At 35.2% G+C, this 16,953-nt stretch overlaps 1 protein-coding gene across 1 annotated transcript in view; it reads right to left on the reverse strand.

Moving 5' to 3' along the window:
* CNGB3 (cyclic nucleotide gated channel subunit beta 3) overlaps positions 1-16,953 on the reverse strand; it is a 110,276-nt gene that overhangs the window by 26,589 nt on the left and 66,734 nt on the right. The window contains exons 3-7 of the mRNA XM_030964460.1: positions 6,509-6,663; positions 5,877-5,891; positions 4,878-5,003; positions 3,684-3,896; positions 1,796-1,842 (exon numbers count right to left, since the gene is read on the reverse strand). Of these exons, the coding sequence (XP_030820320.1) occupies positions 1,796-1,842; positions 3,684-3,896; positions 4,878-5,003; positions 5,877-5,891; positions 6,509-6,663 (556 nt within the window). The remainder of the gene's footprint in view (positions 1-1,795; positions 1,843-3,683; positions 3,897-4,877; positions 5,004-5,876; positions 5,892-6,508; positions 6,664-16,953) is intronic.

Here is a 16,953-nt window from a genome sequence, read left to right on the forward strand (position 1 = left end):
TTATTAACAGTATGTCATATGTTTGATTATTAATACATTCTGTTTTTTCAGTTGTAGTTCTGATCAGACTAAAATGTTTGGCATGGAGCTGATGAGTGCAGGTGGGGAGACCACTATACAAACACTTCTTAAAAGTCCTTTAAAACACTTCTTAAAAGCACTTCTTAAAGGTCCTTCTTGAAAGCTTTTAAAACAAGGCTGCCTAAAGCAATTTGAGGGAGCATAATGAGCTAGATTTCTTGCTTGCAACCTGCAGAAGGCATGTGTTCCAAACAACAGATTTGTATTCATCATAGGATAATAAATTTGGCTGGGTTGTTTTTTTTTGTTTGTTTGTTTGTTTAGTTATTGTTGTTGTTGTTGGGGTTTTTTTTTGTTTGGTTTTTTTTTTTGGTTGGTTGGTTAGTTTGTGGTTCTTTTTCTTCTATCAAATTTTTATGCTGCTTCTTCCCATACCACTAAGGTTTTCAACATCTCCCGGCAATCCATCAACAATGCGATTACTCTTTTTATGTGTATCTTTATTCTTTTCTAAGATAGAGAAGGAAAGCCGTGTCAAATTTATCTTTTCCTTTTTAAAGATCTTGGGATACCTTGCTTTGTTGCTGTTATTGCTTGGAAGTAAGAGAGGGATGTGGAACTCTGGGCTTCATCTTGCTGAATCAGAAATGCCTTTGCTCTGAGGGGTGTAAATTGTGTTGGCAGCAGCCAGCCTGCAGCTCTGACCTTTTATTCCATGCAGGTAAGAAGCAATTAATATCTGAACAGTGTGCAAAGCAAACCAAAAAACTGATTAAGAGAAACAGCCTCTTATGGTCTCTCTTTCTTTCCCTCTCTCAGATATATGTCTAAGAGGAGGGAAAATTTAGTCAAAAGTGCATTAATATCAGTAACTGCTAATTAGTACTTAATCATATGACAAATTCCCACGTTATATCTATATCTTGCGTGTCATGAGAAAACTCGCATTAGTTTTTTCAGAAATCAAGAGCCCTAAACATACCTCAAGTGTGAACTTAAAATAGACCCCTACAAATCCACTTTGACTGTATGGTGTGTATCCTGCACTCTTGGATAGCTTAATATCAAGTATTTAAGTAATGATACCACAGTCACTGGGAATAAGAATAACTCTGAACAATGCAGGTGCAAAAATAGAGAAGAGGAGAGAGCAATGACTGAGATGTATGCTCATAGTAGCAGAGCTGTAAGTTCATCAGGAATTCAGTGAACTACCTATCTTCCACTGACAAATGACTCCAACATTTAGGAGAAACATTAAGAATTTTCCTAAATCAAAGGTATCTCTGCTTTTATAAAGTGCCATGAGCATAAAAAAATCTTAGTTTGAATTTTTGACTCCTGTGAGTGATGAAATGTTCATTACAATGAGGTACTTCAAAAGAGTTTACAGAAGAGTGATCATCTCTCTTCAGGAGTTTTAGTTTTTTTAAACAAATCTCTGGCAAATGGTGCTATTGTCTTTAGTGTGTGCTGGGATGAACTCTCAAAAACTAATCAAATGCTATTTTATTAATTTATTACAATTCCAAAATAATATTTAAAATTGCATTTATAAATATTCTCTCTTCCAGTTAAACACTGTTTATGAGGATGTCAGTCTGCAGCTGGTGAGACATTGTTTCATGATACGTCATTACACTATATGCCATTGAACCAATGTTTTCTGGTGATATTCTTAAACCAACAGTGAAGTGATTTTCATTGAATGAAAAAAAAATCCTGTGAACAACCAGAAGTTCATATTGGCATCTGTAACACAGGTTCTACTCACCCGAAACTTCACAGAGCTGCGGTAGAATTTCTCTGTTTCTGCTCTGTCTGACTACAGTGATAATGAAAGGAGAAAGAGGCACAGTCAAGATCAAAATGTCAAGGATGAGCCTCTGCTACTCCACAGCACAGTAGTGGTGATGACAGTTAAATTAATGATGGTCTAAAAGTATGAATAAAGAAATATCTGTATGCATTTCTGAGAAGTAGTACTGTTATTAGTACAGCTTACATTAGATCAGATTTTGTTAGTTTCACTTGAAAAAATGAAAGTTGGGGTTTGTCTGATTTTTTCCAATCTGGGTGTTGGTCTAGAAAAGTACATTACATTTTTTCCACAAAACTTCCCTCTCAAGACATCTGTATGACTTCATGTTCAACCCAACCCCCTTCAATTTCATGGCAAAAAATGCATTTATCTGCGGTGATTCCAAGAAAAAACTCAAAGAGTGTTTCAAATGGTGCTGTACAAAATTAGCTCCTTGAAAGCTAACATTAACATGCTAGCATTACTAGCATTACAATAATCAACACTGCATTCATTAGTAATGATTAGCTTTTTATTTTTAAATTGTTCTTCACAGGAACTGATGCTAATATAATAAGAAAGGATAATCACAAGTATAAAAGAAATTTATCTATTATTGTATTTTCTGTATTTATATCAGGGAAACTTTAAAAATAGCTTTAAGATCTTAATATTTCCATTCCAACTTTCACTATTATCACTTTAAACATTAAACTAAGTGCAAGAGATCAGACAGGAGATGGTTTCTGTGTACTAAAATCTATGAATTGTAAGAACAACTTCAAGGGAAATACAAGCTGAGCTTCATAGTTTAGAGTTTTAACTTTGTTCATAAAATTGAGTTTTGTGTTAGGCAAATCTAGTTACTGAATGTCTTAGTGTGGAAAAATACATTCCACTGCACTGCATTTAATACTTATTGAAATGATATTTGCACAGCTTGGTCTGTAAAGGTATCAGTAATATTGTATATGTACAATGTATAATTTTTTTTGTAAAAGCACGGAGGTAAAGCTAGTTCCAAATTAGGTTTGAGGATATATAATTTTGAATTTTCTGTCTGTTTGGCCCAGTAAAGTCAGGTTGAAGTAATCAAAATCTTTTTTTTTTCTGAATTAGGTATCTTTTTTCTATAAGATGTCAGAGAATCAAAAGCAGGGAAGAATAAAGAAAAGTTAACATTCTAGATACCCTTTGGTAGATTAAAGGCAAACTTTCAGATACTTGTTTAAAATTTTGTTTTACATTTCTCTATAAAAAGATAACACAAAAATTGTAGCGAGAATCAAAATTGAACATACTTATTTCTCCAAAAGAGATTATCTCAAATAAGTTATTTTCAAAGTATCCGAAAATTACAGAGGTTTGTTCTGATTATGGAAAAAATTAAAACCACCATGTCAATATCTGTCACAAAGCATGCATATCCTGTCCAACCCTAGCAGAATATGCCCTGTCTTCAGCTGTGATTCTGGTACAAGGCAAATAGGTGAAAGTTTCACAAAAACATACAAACAGATATATATATATATATGCATGAGTACATATGACCACTGATTCAAGTGGGGAATCTGTTTAGAGCTGTATGCTTGTTTCAGGTGTTCTCATCTGTTACTTTCAAATCTGAAATCTTGAGTTTTTTTAAATTTTTAAGAATTCAGGTAATGGATATGTTTCTTCCCACATAGGATAATGGAACGCCAGTCTAGAATGGAAGGTCAGTGATGAAAAATACATGTACCCTTTGGCAGATAAAAAAGTTACATAGATTTGGCATAGTGATAAAAAAGAAGTGTCAGCTTGGATGAATTTCTATACTCTAACACACAATTACTGCTCATGGAAGTCCCACTTCTAATACTTACTATTATATCTCCCCCTTTGATGAATCTCACTCGGGGCTGGAAAATGATCAAGTCGCACAGGTAGCAGATGTCACAGATGACATCAATGGCAAACCAGTATATGGTGTTGCTGGGGGTTTGGTACGGGAACACGTAGAGCAGGGGAATGAACCAGCAGTTCCAGTTGTAGGCAATTGTCACAAGCATCAGCCACGCCACGTAACGGCGGTCTGAAAGGAAGAACATTGAACAGAGAGCTGTGAACTTGGAGCCTGTTACCATTTTTTAGACACGTTCATTGTGCTGCAGCTTCTGGGAATGCTTCAGCCCGGACAAACCTACCGTTCTCCCTTTTGCAACTGGAATGCTGCTGAAGTGATATAGCTTGGAAAGAGGAGTCACACAAGCAATTTTCAAAAAAGAGAGCATATTCAGTGCACCTGAAGAAACTTATATGATCAAATATAATTATTGCATATAAGATATTGCATCTTGCTCATGTATATTACAACTGACAAAATAATTATTTGGCTGTCACGGACATATTTTATGAAAAATCCTTTTGCTGGGATATTTTCTCCTGAGAAGCTGAGGCCTCAGAAAAGAAATGTAAACAATAATTATCTACTGCTGTGGAATGCAACTGCTGCATCTTTGATTGGTCTCATGTGGTTCTTTTAATTAATGGCCAATCACAGTCTAGCTGTCTCAGACTCTCTGGTCAGTCACAAGATTTTATTATCATTCTTTTCTATTCCTTTTCAGCCTTCTGATGAAATCCTTTCTTCTATTCTTTTAGTATAGTTTTAATATATCATTTTCTTTTAATATAATATATATCATAAAATAATAGATCAGCCTTCTGAAACATGGAGTCAAGATTCTCATCTCTTCCCATGTTGGGGTTGCCTGCAAATTCCACGTTTGGCCCTAATGAATGGTACAAATTCCAGATCAAGAAACAAAAGACTTGGGTTCTAATTCTTGTCAGTTTGAATTACACTTTTTTGCATACTGTCTTTAAAACTGATGTCACTTTTCCCTGTTTGGAATAATGTTGTTTACGACAGGACCTCTGTGTTCCTGGGAGTTGCAAACTGGAATGTGTCTCTTACAGCACCTCACAAGTGTGAGCCTGTGTAAGCCACCATGTAATACCTGGTCACTTCTATATGACTTTACCCCATTCTATTACACAGCTTTAAATTTACCTGTGTATGAGTCAATGGTATCTGGTAGCTTCATATACTCCATGTATTTTTTCAGTGGAGGTTTTTTGAATTTACAGCACAGCATATCACAGTAATGATCCTCCTCTGGCTTTGCTTCTGCCTCCTCTTTCTTTTCTTCTTTTTTTTCATCTTTTTTTTCATCTTTTTTTTCATCCTTTCCTGGGGGTGGAGGCTTCTTTGGTGCTAGACACATAGATTACCAAAAACATAGGCATTTTAATAATGGCTCAATTAATTCACCCTGTTTTAACGTGAAGATAAGCTTCATCATGTTAAAATATCTTCTAAAAACACTGGGCAGTGACTAAATTCATTATATTAAATACATAGAAAACCACTTGAAGAATAAAATCACCACTGGTATAAACATGTACATCCGCTATCCTGAACTTAGGTTACAGAGTGCAATATCTATATTGCTGAATTTCCCTGGACATTGCTTACAACTTACACATTTTATAAAACTGACAAGAAAATTGTTAATTCATAATTTAGCATTCATTAACACAACTGGGAATTTCTCTTTATGTGACTGTTGCAAAGAATGAATGCAGTGAGGGTGGAGATAAGAAAAGACAGCTGTGTCATGAGCTGATCTCTCCCCTCTCCTGAGACCTGATATGCAAGATGCAGCAGGTGAAACTAGTGGGAAGCCTATGGTTTTTTTACATTTCTACGCTTATAAAAGTCTTGAAGCACTCCTTTGAACCCAGTTCTTCCATCTTTGAGCTGGATAATCTTGTTTGCATATGTGTCCTATTAATTCTGATGGCTTTACCTCTGACTAGGATACACAGTCTTAGCAGTAAAATGACAAACTGGATCTATAATAGGTTAGGAAATAAAGGTCATAAGTTCTACAAAGAGAACAAAATATGTAGATCAGCAAATATACAATTTAGAAAAAAAAAATTCCTTTATCAGTTGATATAGTTTATTATTCTTCAGGGACCATTTTTACAGCTTTTAAAAAATCACTTACACAATGAACAGCTACTAAAAAGTGCCAGAACATAAACCCACCACACTCATTTCTTTGTGGAAAGGAAAATGAAAGTCAAACTTTCCTTTGAAGAGGAGAAAACTTGATTTATATTTCATATTTTGTCAAAAGTCAATGACTGATTAATATCAGTGGAGTTTGCTCTATTTAAAGCATGGACTTAAAGACTTCAGTGTGTCCAGATTTCTATCAAGACTAAAATTTTATTTACTTTATTTACACAGAAGATCTCATATCAAAGTGACTAACATCCACTCATAAGATATGTGTTTCTTCATATGTTTCAGATTCATCTTCATGAATAAACATCTCTGGGAGCTATTTCAAAATACAGAAAACTTATTGACATGAATGATTCTAGATACTGTCTCTATAAGCTTTTTCCCCAAATTCTTCAGTGATGTCATTCAAAGGGAGGTTGTACTTAGAGATTCTGGCTTATGGTACAGAAATAGGGATAAAGTGACTTCATAGGGCACAAAGTGATCCTTTCCAGTGGATAAACACACTATACCTACAAAAATATTATCACAGTGTTTTCTGTTACTACAAAATTATTTTCAGTTTTAAAATGAGCAAATGCACAGCTATTTCTAGAGGCACTTACAAGTTGGAGGACTTGCTTCAGGTGAAGATATCACTGGGTCATTCAGCTTTTCCTTATAGACATTTGCCCTTTCCCGCAATTTCTTGACAATCTCTTGAAGCTGGGCATCAGCATACTCATTTGTTTGGGGACCCGGACGTGCTGGCTTCTGTGCACTGGTGAAAACAAAAGGGGGAAAAAGGCTTAATGTGCTGGAAATCAATGGGAGGAAACAGTGGTAATTCTATTTCTGAACTGAATTCAGACATTGAGATTGGATCTTTAGTGAGCACAGTGTTTATTCGTATCACTTCATTCTTGCTAAGTGGAAACCCAAGTTACTTGCTCTTGCCTCCTGCTCACATCAGCAGCAGTCTGTGTGTTCTTTCAAGCAGAGGTCAGGGTACCCTGTTTAGCCTACTGCACTAATGGCTTCCCACTGCTACTTTTCACCAAGTTCTACTGTGGCTGTGTAAGGCCTAGACTTTTCTTGACGTATTCACTAAGGCATCCTCTTCACATCTATGTATAAAAATGTGCTCGTTGTGATATGGCAATATCCTAGTGATGACAGGAAGTGAAGGTAGAGGAGGACGGACTTAAGCTTACTCTTCACTTTCTAATGTTGGGAAAATTTATTTCATCTATGATTTTTATGGTTTGTTATGGCTTACATGAGGTAGAAAACAATTGTGTCTGTTTTCAGTGGAAACAAAATACTGGTCTTCTTGCTGAGGTTTCTTCTTTTTCTGCTAAGAGTTTGCTCAGGGTCATAGTAACAGTAAGCTGATATTGCAGCACTCACAGCATTTGTTCAAACCTGAGAACTATTGATTTTCAAACACCTGCAGACTCATACTCTGCACCGAAACTAATGTTTTCATTAGGTTTTATGCATGCTGGGCAGTCAAATATAACATCCAGGTGAAAGTGATTCTTGATCAACACTTCAGTGCTTATTCTTACTTGAAATTTAATCCTTGATTATTTGCTACTGTCTGATTTTGCAGACTGGGATTGTTTCTGAGTGTAACTCAGCTGGCAGCTGGGCCACACATTTGGACTTCCCCTGTGCAGAGATGAGGACATGGGATTCTCTTTCTGTATCCTTGACTCAGCCCTTCTCAGCTGATGTGATGCATGGATGTCAGAGATGGTTGGAAATGGCTGTGACTGACACAAGGCAGCTTGAGGTCTCCTCCCAGTTGCCACAGGTCACAGTTGCCACCCTGTACTGAAATTCTGAAAGCTATGCCCAATATAGGAACTACAGAAGGAAATGTTTCTTTCTTTCTTAACAGTTTTTCAACTCTCACAAGTACCACAGGGATGTGGCTGCAGCAAGAGTAGCAGCAGATGAAAAGTGACATATGCTTGAAATGCCCAGATTCTCGAGAAAATCTTCCCAAATGTGAGTAGGGGAAAAGTGGTATGACAGTACCTTAGGAAGAAATGAACACCACTGCAAAGTGCTCTTTGAATAAACACCATGTCTCCTCAAGACCTAAACCTACTTTGAAATTTCTAACAGAAGGAGCTGTAGCTAAAAAAGGAGAGTGTCAGTGGGATGTGTCTAGCTTTTTGAGAAGCAGTTTTCTGGAGACACAACACAAATCACAGTGCCCAAGGAAGTATAATTTAAGTATATAAAAATCCTTCAGCAATAAAACCATTGGATAAAGTGGAGATATGCTCCACTTAGAAGCAGAAGCAAAAGTATATGGAAGTATATGCTTGTCATTCCTCTATTTTAAGCCTTGTATATTGTCTATTTCTTAAAACTCCTCAGACAGGAGACTAATCAAAACAGTTCTGATACATTTTGTAATTTCATGGCAGTTCCTTTTGTGTCACATTGTCTCTTTGCTCAGGCCATCTGCAATGTAATGACGTCCTTTCTGTTTTTGAGTTAACATCTCACAATTTTTTTTTTTTGCTTCTATGCAAAGAATTTAAAATAATTCTTAGTCTTTGCTGTTGCTGCGTTTGGTCAGGTTGTTACCTACTTTATAGTTAGGTACCCTTACCACAAGTGTCATGCCAAAGGCCCCTACTAACCTCTTTCTAGGAATAAGCTGCAAATTACTTGAGATTCTCCTCTTATTTCACAGATTTTCCAACAAAAGTTAAAGCCTCCTCTATCATGAATTTGGCACAATGTAGCACAGGGGAGCCATGTTTCCATTTGGTACTGATTAGAATCTATGCGACTTAGTTTAAAGTTATTTGCCCTGCAGTTGATGGGAAATTGATTTTCCTTGCCCTACTTCTCATTTGGCTTGCATTACCCCTACTCCATTATTTTCTTGTAACGAAATGCTTACTTTAAATTTTCTTTGGTTAATACAGATGGAAGCGACTGCATGTTGAACACTGCTAATTTGAGGATGTTTTGTAGGGGTGCACTTTAAATTGCCTGGGCATTTAAACTTCACTAAATTACTTTTTATTAAACTTGACTCCTTCCGTTGCATTTTATCTTTGACCTTTGTGCAATATGTTACAGTAGGCCCAGGTCTATATTACTTACTCTCCGTGTAGTCCTTTACAGACTGGAAATGCTTATTCCCTGTACAAGTAACTTAATGTGGCCTAGGAAATGAAAATCAGGATGGCAACTCATGTACTATACACACAGCCTTGCTGCTATCTCAAACATATTTTGTTTAATGATAGCAATATATGTAATGTGAGAAGTATAATAATAATGTAGTTTTCTGATATTTTTCACGTCTAGATTTTATTTTTGTAACTTGTAGATTTAAACTTGTTTGTTCAGTGATAAAATTGCGATGCCTTTATTCTCCCCAAGCCACAAGAGAAGATTTAGACACCTATAGCATAATTAAAGAATATCACCTTGAGACAGGCTATGGAAATACTGTATTGAGTATACTAATGTATGCAACAGCTGTTAAGAACTGTGGCTTAAAAGTTTTCTGTGTTAAGAGTTCAAATAAACAGTGATAAGAAATGCAATAGCTCAGAAGTCTTGCCCGTTTCTAAGTTGCAATCTAGGGTTTTAATTCCTCTCTGTTTCTGGCCATGAATACCTGAGTTCAATTTCATGTTTAATCTACCAGGCGACCCCTGAGAAAATGTATTTCATAAATGTATGCTGCCTGGAAAATATCCATAATACTTTTTGCTGATTTCAGTTATAACCCTATTTTTTGCAGCACCTAAGAAACTTTCTCCTAATTACACTGAAATACAGTTCTTGGGTCTGCAATAGAGCTTTCAATGCTTTTATTGAGCTCTGATGTTGTGATTTATGATTGCATTTACAATCTCTGTCTTGAAAAAAAAATCTTTTCTGAATAAATTAGGGAGAATCTCTGATTCAGATAATCAGTTTTCAGAAGGATATGATAATACACAAAACATGATGGCACAGATGAGAAAGATTTTAGAGAGACAGAAAAATGTTATCCCAGGCATCATGAAATGGATTGATTCAAAAATACATCCTCAATTTTTGCTGACAATCCCAGTGTGAGTAATGCTATAGAAGCCCTGAGTTCCAAGCCTAAGATCGGTCATCATAAATTACTAGGAAAACTAGTAATAGAAAAAATCCAACATATCAGTCACTTGCTTGATACAGCAATAGAGGTATTCCAAAAAGCTAAATTCCCCTATTTTTATTATACTGTCTTTATAGTCCAAAGAAGGCTTCCCTGAGGAGAGGTTGAGAATGACTGAGACAGGTTTCTGCTCTGAATTGCCTGTGAAGAGAGACTATTTTTCTCCTTTATCTGCACAGGATGCTGACAGGATTTTAGGAGTGAGCTTTAATAGTCCCCTTCATGATTTTGCTACAAAATGTAGTAATGTACTAATAATGTTTAATAGGACATTGGATTTGGAAGATTAAAAAGTAGGAAGGATTCCTGTGCAGGAAAATTTGAGTTATTTAGTCCAAGTAATAGAAATGAGGACAAATCTAATGCCCCATACTACAGACACGTACTTAGAATCCAATTGTAAGACTTTCGTTTGTAAAGGCTGACATCATCACTTGCAGGTGAAAAAAGGATAAATGTCCAAGTGTTTAGACAAAGGGAAGTTGCCTACAAGCCATACATAATCTGCCTATGAAAAATACCGGTGCAAATATAACTGTAGAATGCATATTACATACTGCCAAGGAAGTAAATATTACCATTGGAATATAGCTCAATGTGAAAATTATTCTGACCAACTATACTCAAAAGATGCATTCCCATAGTCTAAGACACGACAAAGTCTCTTAGATTGGTCAAGGTTACTGGGAACATGACTTTGAAAAGGACAAAAAACCAGATTGAGACATAATAAGATCACTGTCTATGAGATCAAATTTTGGTGCTGAATCATGGGAAAATAGGTATTTGAACTGAGAAAAAGTATTGTGAGAAGAATAAATGTGGATAGAGGAACAGTGAATTATCATGAGTTAAATGTATGAAGAAAGTTTCCAAGCCTTTAATTACCAGAATTTTAGGGAGCTTTCATTATGAGTGAGGAGCAGGTGAAAGAGGTGTGATAGACTTCAAGATTATATTAGTTAAGATCATGAAGACTGTTGTAGGCTGTGATTCCCAAGAAAGCAAAAGAATGTATGCAGTCAGACATGAAATCCTTCTCAGCAAACAAACCTGAAATATATAAAGGTTTGGGAAGTGGATAAGTGACTTAACCTGTATATTTACCATCTACTTCTTCTTCCAAATATCTTAACAGCTCAAGTGCTAAGAAAGTAAGTTTCTAAGATACATAGATTATCTTAAAGTCCTGGAACAAGCTGTTCACACATCAGATTCCATGGACTTTCAAAAAGCTCTTAATTAAATTGTAATTTTCCTTAACTGTCTTGAAACAAGTGTCTTCCTCTGACCCATCATCTTTTCCTTTAATCACAGAATCATCAAAGTTGGAAGAGAACTTCAAGATCATCTAGTCCAACAGTCAACTCAGGACCATCATAGTTATCCCTAAAACAAGTACCACATTCAGACGCTTGCCTGGGCATTTTATTCCAAAGCTTTTCCACTCTTTCACTGATAACTTTTTTTCCTAACATCAAATCTGAACCAATCCTAGCAAGGGAAAGTGGTGATCAGGTGGGATCACCTTTACTGATACAGAAGATTATATCCTTTCTATTTGCTGCATTTTTTAAATACTGGCATTATCTTGACTTTGCAATAAAACAGAATAAATCACATTTTTATTTAACTTCATTTTAGGATTGAGTTGTTCTTCACAACACAATTTTATTTTAAACTGATGTTCCTTTGTCTTACTATATATTTTATTACATGTTTCATTTATTTAAACATAGAGATACCATAATACTTGTGTCGGTTTTGGTTTAATGTATGTATAAGCAAGTATGGGCCATAGGCATTTATGAACTTCATGCAGAAAACATATAAGAAAATCTTTCCATTGGAATTCATGACTTTCCCTTAGTTCAGAATCTTTGTACAGAGATCATGCTTGTTTGCGCCCTAAGCAAATGTTCTTGAAAAAAAATGCATAGATCATCCATTTCCCAGACCTCATGTTGTGTTCATAAAGCAAAACAGATATGGAAGCAACAGCGCTCGCGTAAGGCACTATCTTTCATATTTATCCACTGGTATTGAACTCAGAATAAACTTCTTGATGCGATGCAGACTGAAATCTCATAATCTAGGCTGCAGAGATTCCTGCTTTTTAGCTAAATTTTGTTTCACAGCAGCTTCTCTGACAATCCTCCTAGTTATTTAGTCACAACAATCTGTGAATCCTCTAATCTTCTTTACAGTACTCTCTAAGGAGATGTCTGTCTCAATGCTGAACACATGGAACACTCACTGAGGTACCAGATTAAAATGTGAATAAGATTTTATTTTAATTAAAAATTCTGCAGTAGGAACTATAAAAGAAGTAGAAAGAAAGTAGTAGGGGTGTTGAAAGAATCAATTAGCTATGAAAAAATCACCTTTCCTTAAGGTAACAGGTGATATACTGTTTTTTAATTGCACTATTTATTATGATGTGAGAAATAAGGACAGAATAATTTCTAATACGAATTGCTTTAGAGTAAAGGTATAATAATCTAAAGAAGTAATTCTCATTTATTTCCTTATATGGTGCTGTTGTGTCATTGGGGCTTTCTTATCTGTAAGTAATTAAATCTGACTGGGGTATCTGCCATTTATAGGAATGGTTAACATTTTAGCATTTAAATACAAACACATATCTTATTTACATAAGCCTTTAATTTATGATTATGTAAAATAATTTAATCAAAATACATCTTTGTCCAGAGTTCATGAGCACAATACAAACACTTCCTATTTTCTATCTTTCAGTTTTTCTTAATATGCAGGGAATTAAAAACTAAAATAAAAATGCCATAAAATTTCCCACTGTGAATGTTTTCAAAGGAAGGAAAAAAGTCTCAAAATTGAAAAACTTAATTTCCAATACATGCTTTTGTTTGTCATCTGTCTTTATAGAGTCTCTAAAATAATCATACAACCATAAGGCTCTAGAGACATTTGAGATATCCTGTCCTCACAGCTCAAAGCAGGATGAGGTACACCTGAAATATTCTTATCTAACTTTTTCTTAAATATGTCTTGGCTAGTCATGTCTATTCCATAATTTTCCTAAAGAATTTATTTCTGTGCTTCACTAGCTTCATTTTACAATTTCTTTTTCCTCAATGTAAATCTCTTTTGGTACAATTTGTCCTATGCATTTTGAACATGGTGTAAAATTTAAGGGCCCTTCTCTTTTATCTCACTTTTTGTCCATATGCACATTTTAATATTTTCCTTTTAAATTTTTTTTTCCAAACAAAAAGGATTTGGTATAAGGGTAATAATTGTATGATGACTAAGAATGTCAGTTAATTCTATAATTAAGGGCGTGTTCTCAAACTTCCATTGTTGCCCATGCTAATTATATAAAATCACCTTGGTGTGACCATCTTTGTTGCAAATCTAGAGTAAACTGTTGTACAGAAACCTGTGTAGGAGCTGACTACATGTACCTTTCCCAGGATCACACAGAAACTCGGAGAGAAAGAACCTATTCCTCTGAGATGACTTCCAATCACTGCTATTTAAGGTCATCCTTTCCCCTTCTACAAGACCCTGACACATTCCTTTCCAAGTGCAGCAGCAAAGCAGGTGTGCTCCCTGCAGACCCTGCTCATCGCACTTCTCCTCCTGGGTATCCTTTACCCAGGGTACTGAATAAAACTGGGCTGCCAGATGTGTTTGACCACTCATCTGACCTTCATATCTCCACCTGCCACTGTTTCCTCTGCTCCTCTATTGGGCTGTACAACATGGGATGTTTTCATCCTAAATTGCTAAGATTTGGAAAAAGAGTAAATAACTGGAGATGGGGTGTTTCAATAAAATATGTTGGACAAGATTAAACATAGGCATGAGGACTTACATTTGTCATGAAGTAATAATTAGTTTTCTTTTACTAAATTATGAGCATTATGTTTTAGATTTATATGACTCTTAGATTTATCAATAAAAGCCTTGATATATTTGCAAATGTTTGGTGCAAATGCTATTTAACTACAAATGCAATTTAAATATAAATATTTTATATTACACATAGTAGTGTATGTGTCACAATGCTCATTGCTTTGCTTTTTTCCCTGAAAATGACTCAACATATAATAGCAGAGATAAAATTTTGAATAAATTATAATTTCTCCCTTTACAAAAATGTTTCTTACTTTAAAAAATACTAAGTGAATGGAGGATTTACACAAAATGCACGAAATTGCCTTTAACAAAAGAAATCAATCAGCAGCAAATTATGACAAATAATACCCTTACTTTGTTACATATTCAAAAACCCCCAATTTCTTCCATTGATACCGTTAGCAATAAATATGTATGAATATTAGATGATTTGAAACAATGCAAGGGTAAAAAAATCTTGCATTTCTGTCTGTATAATGACATCCTTATCCTTTCCTCACTTCATTTATTCTTCAATGAAGAACTTCTGAATTCACTACTTTTTAATTTCAGGCTACCTACTTGATTGCCATGCAGAGTGAGTGAAATTAAATAGCAGGGGTAACTGCATCCTGCAGATCAGATAGATTTTAAAGGCTCTGGGAAAATTCATCTCAGCAAAGATTACAGCAAGTTTAATCCATTTTGGTACAGACAGCACACCATCACCTTTCTATTTAATTTGCAGGTTCTCAATGTAGTCATTTCAGAAACTCAAGTCCAAGAAGTAGAAGTAAAAGGCTCTGAAAAAAAAGGCTTAAGCAGAGGAACATAAGTGCTAAGAAAAGTATTTTATTTTTTAACACATTAATGTATTTTCAGTCAGGCTTAATAAATATATTAGATGCATTCTACCTGTTTACCATTTCAGGTACTGCAATGATTAGATGAAAACAACTAAGGAAATGTATTAGCCTCTCCATAAAATGTACTTGGAACTGTGTTTAAACTGGGATTTTTTGTAAGGCCTAGCATTGGCCTTGTTTTACTTCATCTAAATGTGATTGGAGTTTATTGCCATGAGTATCATTTTGGTACATCCCTGGTGCTCCTACAGTAATGAAGGATTTCTGGAGACTCTGCAGAGGGTTGATACTGGGTTTCTTTCACTAATGTGCTGAGATTTTTTGCTTGTGGTAGGACATAGTTTTTCTAAGGTGCATCTCCTGGGTGAATTTATGTGTTGTAACTAGTGGATAGCAAGCACTAATAAGCACAGTAATTTTCTTTTTCGAGGCTATTGAAGTAAATGAAGTGCATTACTCACTAAGAACATGCTACCAGCAGGAGTTATCTTTATTAACCTGGCTATGCACGACATAGCAAATTGCCTCTTAATCTTTGTTTTGTTTTCTTTTCTTGCTATTAAGCAAATTAAAGAGGGGGAAAATCTTTATAAAGGACTAGTAGAGTCTATTAAGTAATAGGATGTGGCTTTGAAAATGGCAAACCACAAGCATGAATTTCAGTTTGCCTGAACCACCCATGGTCATATGGAGGCTTGCAGTACTGGAATTCCTTTTTTTGAAAACGTTGAAAGCTGTGTTTCTGCATTTGAAAAAGCAAAACCAGATGAGTATGCTTTCTGGGTGGGAATGATATTTTTAAAGTAAGTTTAATATTTTATTAAAATGTATTTAATGCATTTTATATTTTATTTTTATATTTTGTTTGTAATAGCTATATTCTGAAGGTGGCATATCAGATATAATGTTTTGTTCCTCTCCGAACATAACTGAGAATGTGTAAGATTTTGAGATGAAATCTAAAAGCATAGAAAGTCTCAGTTATATCTACTGCAATTTTTTCCTGTCTGTGGTCTTGACTATTTAGCCTCCAAATATGGATTATTATTATTTTATGCAGTATTTTGCATGGCAGGGCTCATGATCTTTGACTGGGGTTTCAGTGTACTGCCTTAGTATAAATAGTACATTGTAATCTCTTTGGTAATCTGGGAAGATGAAATACTCTTACAAATTCAACAGGGCTTAAAGGCTTTTACAAGACACAGAGGAGAGAAGAGGTCACAGAAGCTCTTTTTGTCCCTCCATTTCCTCTGATCTCTACTCTCAGGTGCTTTGTTTACCTTCTTCCACACTCTATCTTTTCCAGGACTTGATGCAACCTTGTCTCATACCTTGAAGCTTTGTGCTAGTTTCTTGTCAATAAGACTCCCTGTCTTCTATTAGAGTGCAAATGAGGCGCTCAGTGTTCTTCTGCTCCTTTATTTCTTGCTGTGAAGAGACAGGGTAGCCCTAGCCCACCCTTCCAGAAGTTATTATTGCTCAGCAATTAGCTATTAATGAAAATTACCTCTTGCTCTCTTATATTATCAATAAAGATAGAAGGGAGAAAAAAATAAATTGGCAGACAGAGCCAATTTGTGTGCAATTCTATCCAAGCCATTAGAAAACAGATATTAAATGTTTCAGTCACTAGACTGTAATTCAGTGCTTGGTATATCATCCATTCTTGTCGGTTTCTTCTTTCAGACATAGTGTTCAGGTGGCTGAGACCAGTGCTGTGTCTGTCTAGTCTTTATTAAAGTCCATCACCATGTACTGGAGTATTTAAAAAAAATGAGGATGTGCTGAGGGGGAAAGGAAAATTGTTGGTTTTTTGTGTGTTTGGCTTTTTTTTGGCTTTATTTTTTGGTTTTTTGTGTGTTTGGTTTTTTTTTTTGGTTTTATTTTTTGGTTTGGTTTTTTTTTTTTTGGTGGACAGACGATTTCAATGGGAATTTTTAGGAGCAAATGCAGTATTGGTCAAAGATTTCATTCATTTAGCAAGCAAGAAAAAAAAATTTATTTTTTTAGAGGAAATTAAAAAAATGTGCTGTTCCAAACAGTAAAATTGCCTTCCTTCCCTCTTCCTTATTCTATGTATCTGACCTTGCACAGATGTATTTTAAAAAATTGAATGTCACAGTAACAGCAG

This window comes from Camarhynchus parvulus, chromosome 2 (genome assembly GCF_901933205.1).
Source record: "Camarhynchus parvulus chromosome 2, STF_HiC, whole genome shotgun sequence".
NCBI classification, from domain to species: Eukaryota; Metazoa; Chordata; class Aves; order Passeriformes; family Thraupidae; genus Camarhynchus; species Camarhynchus parvulus.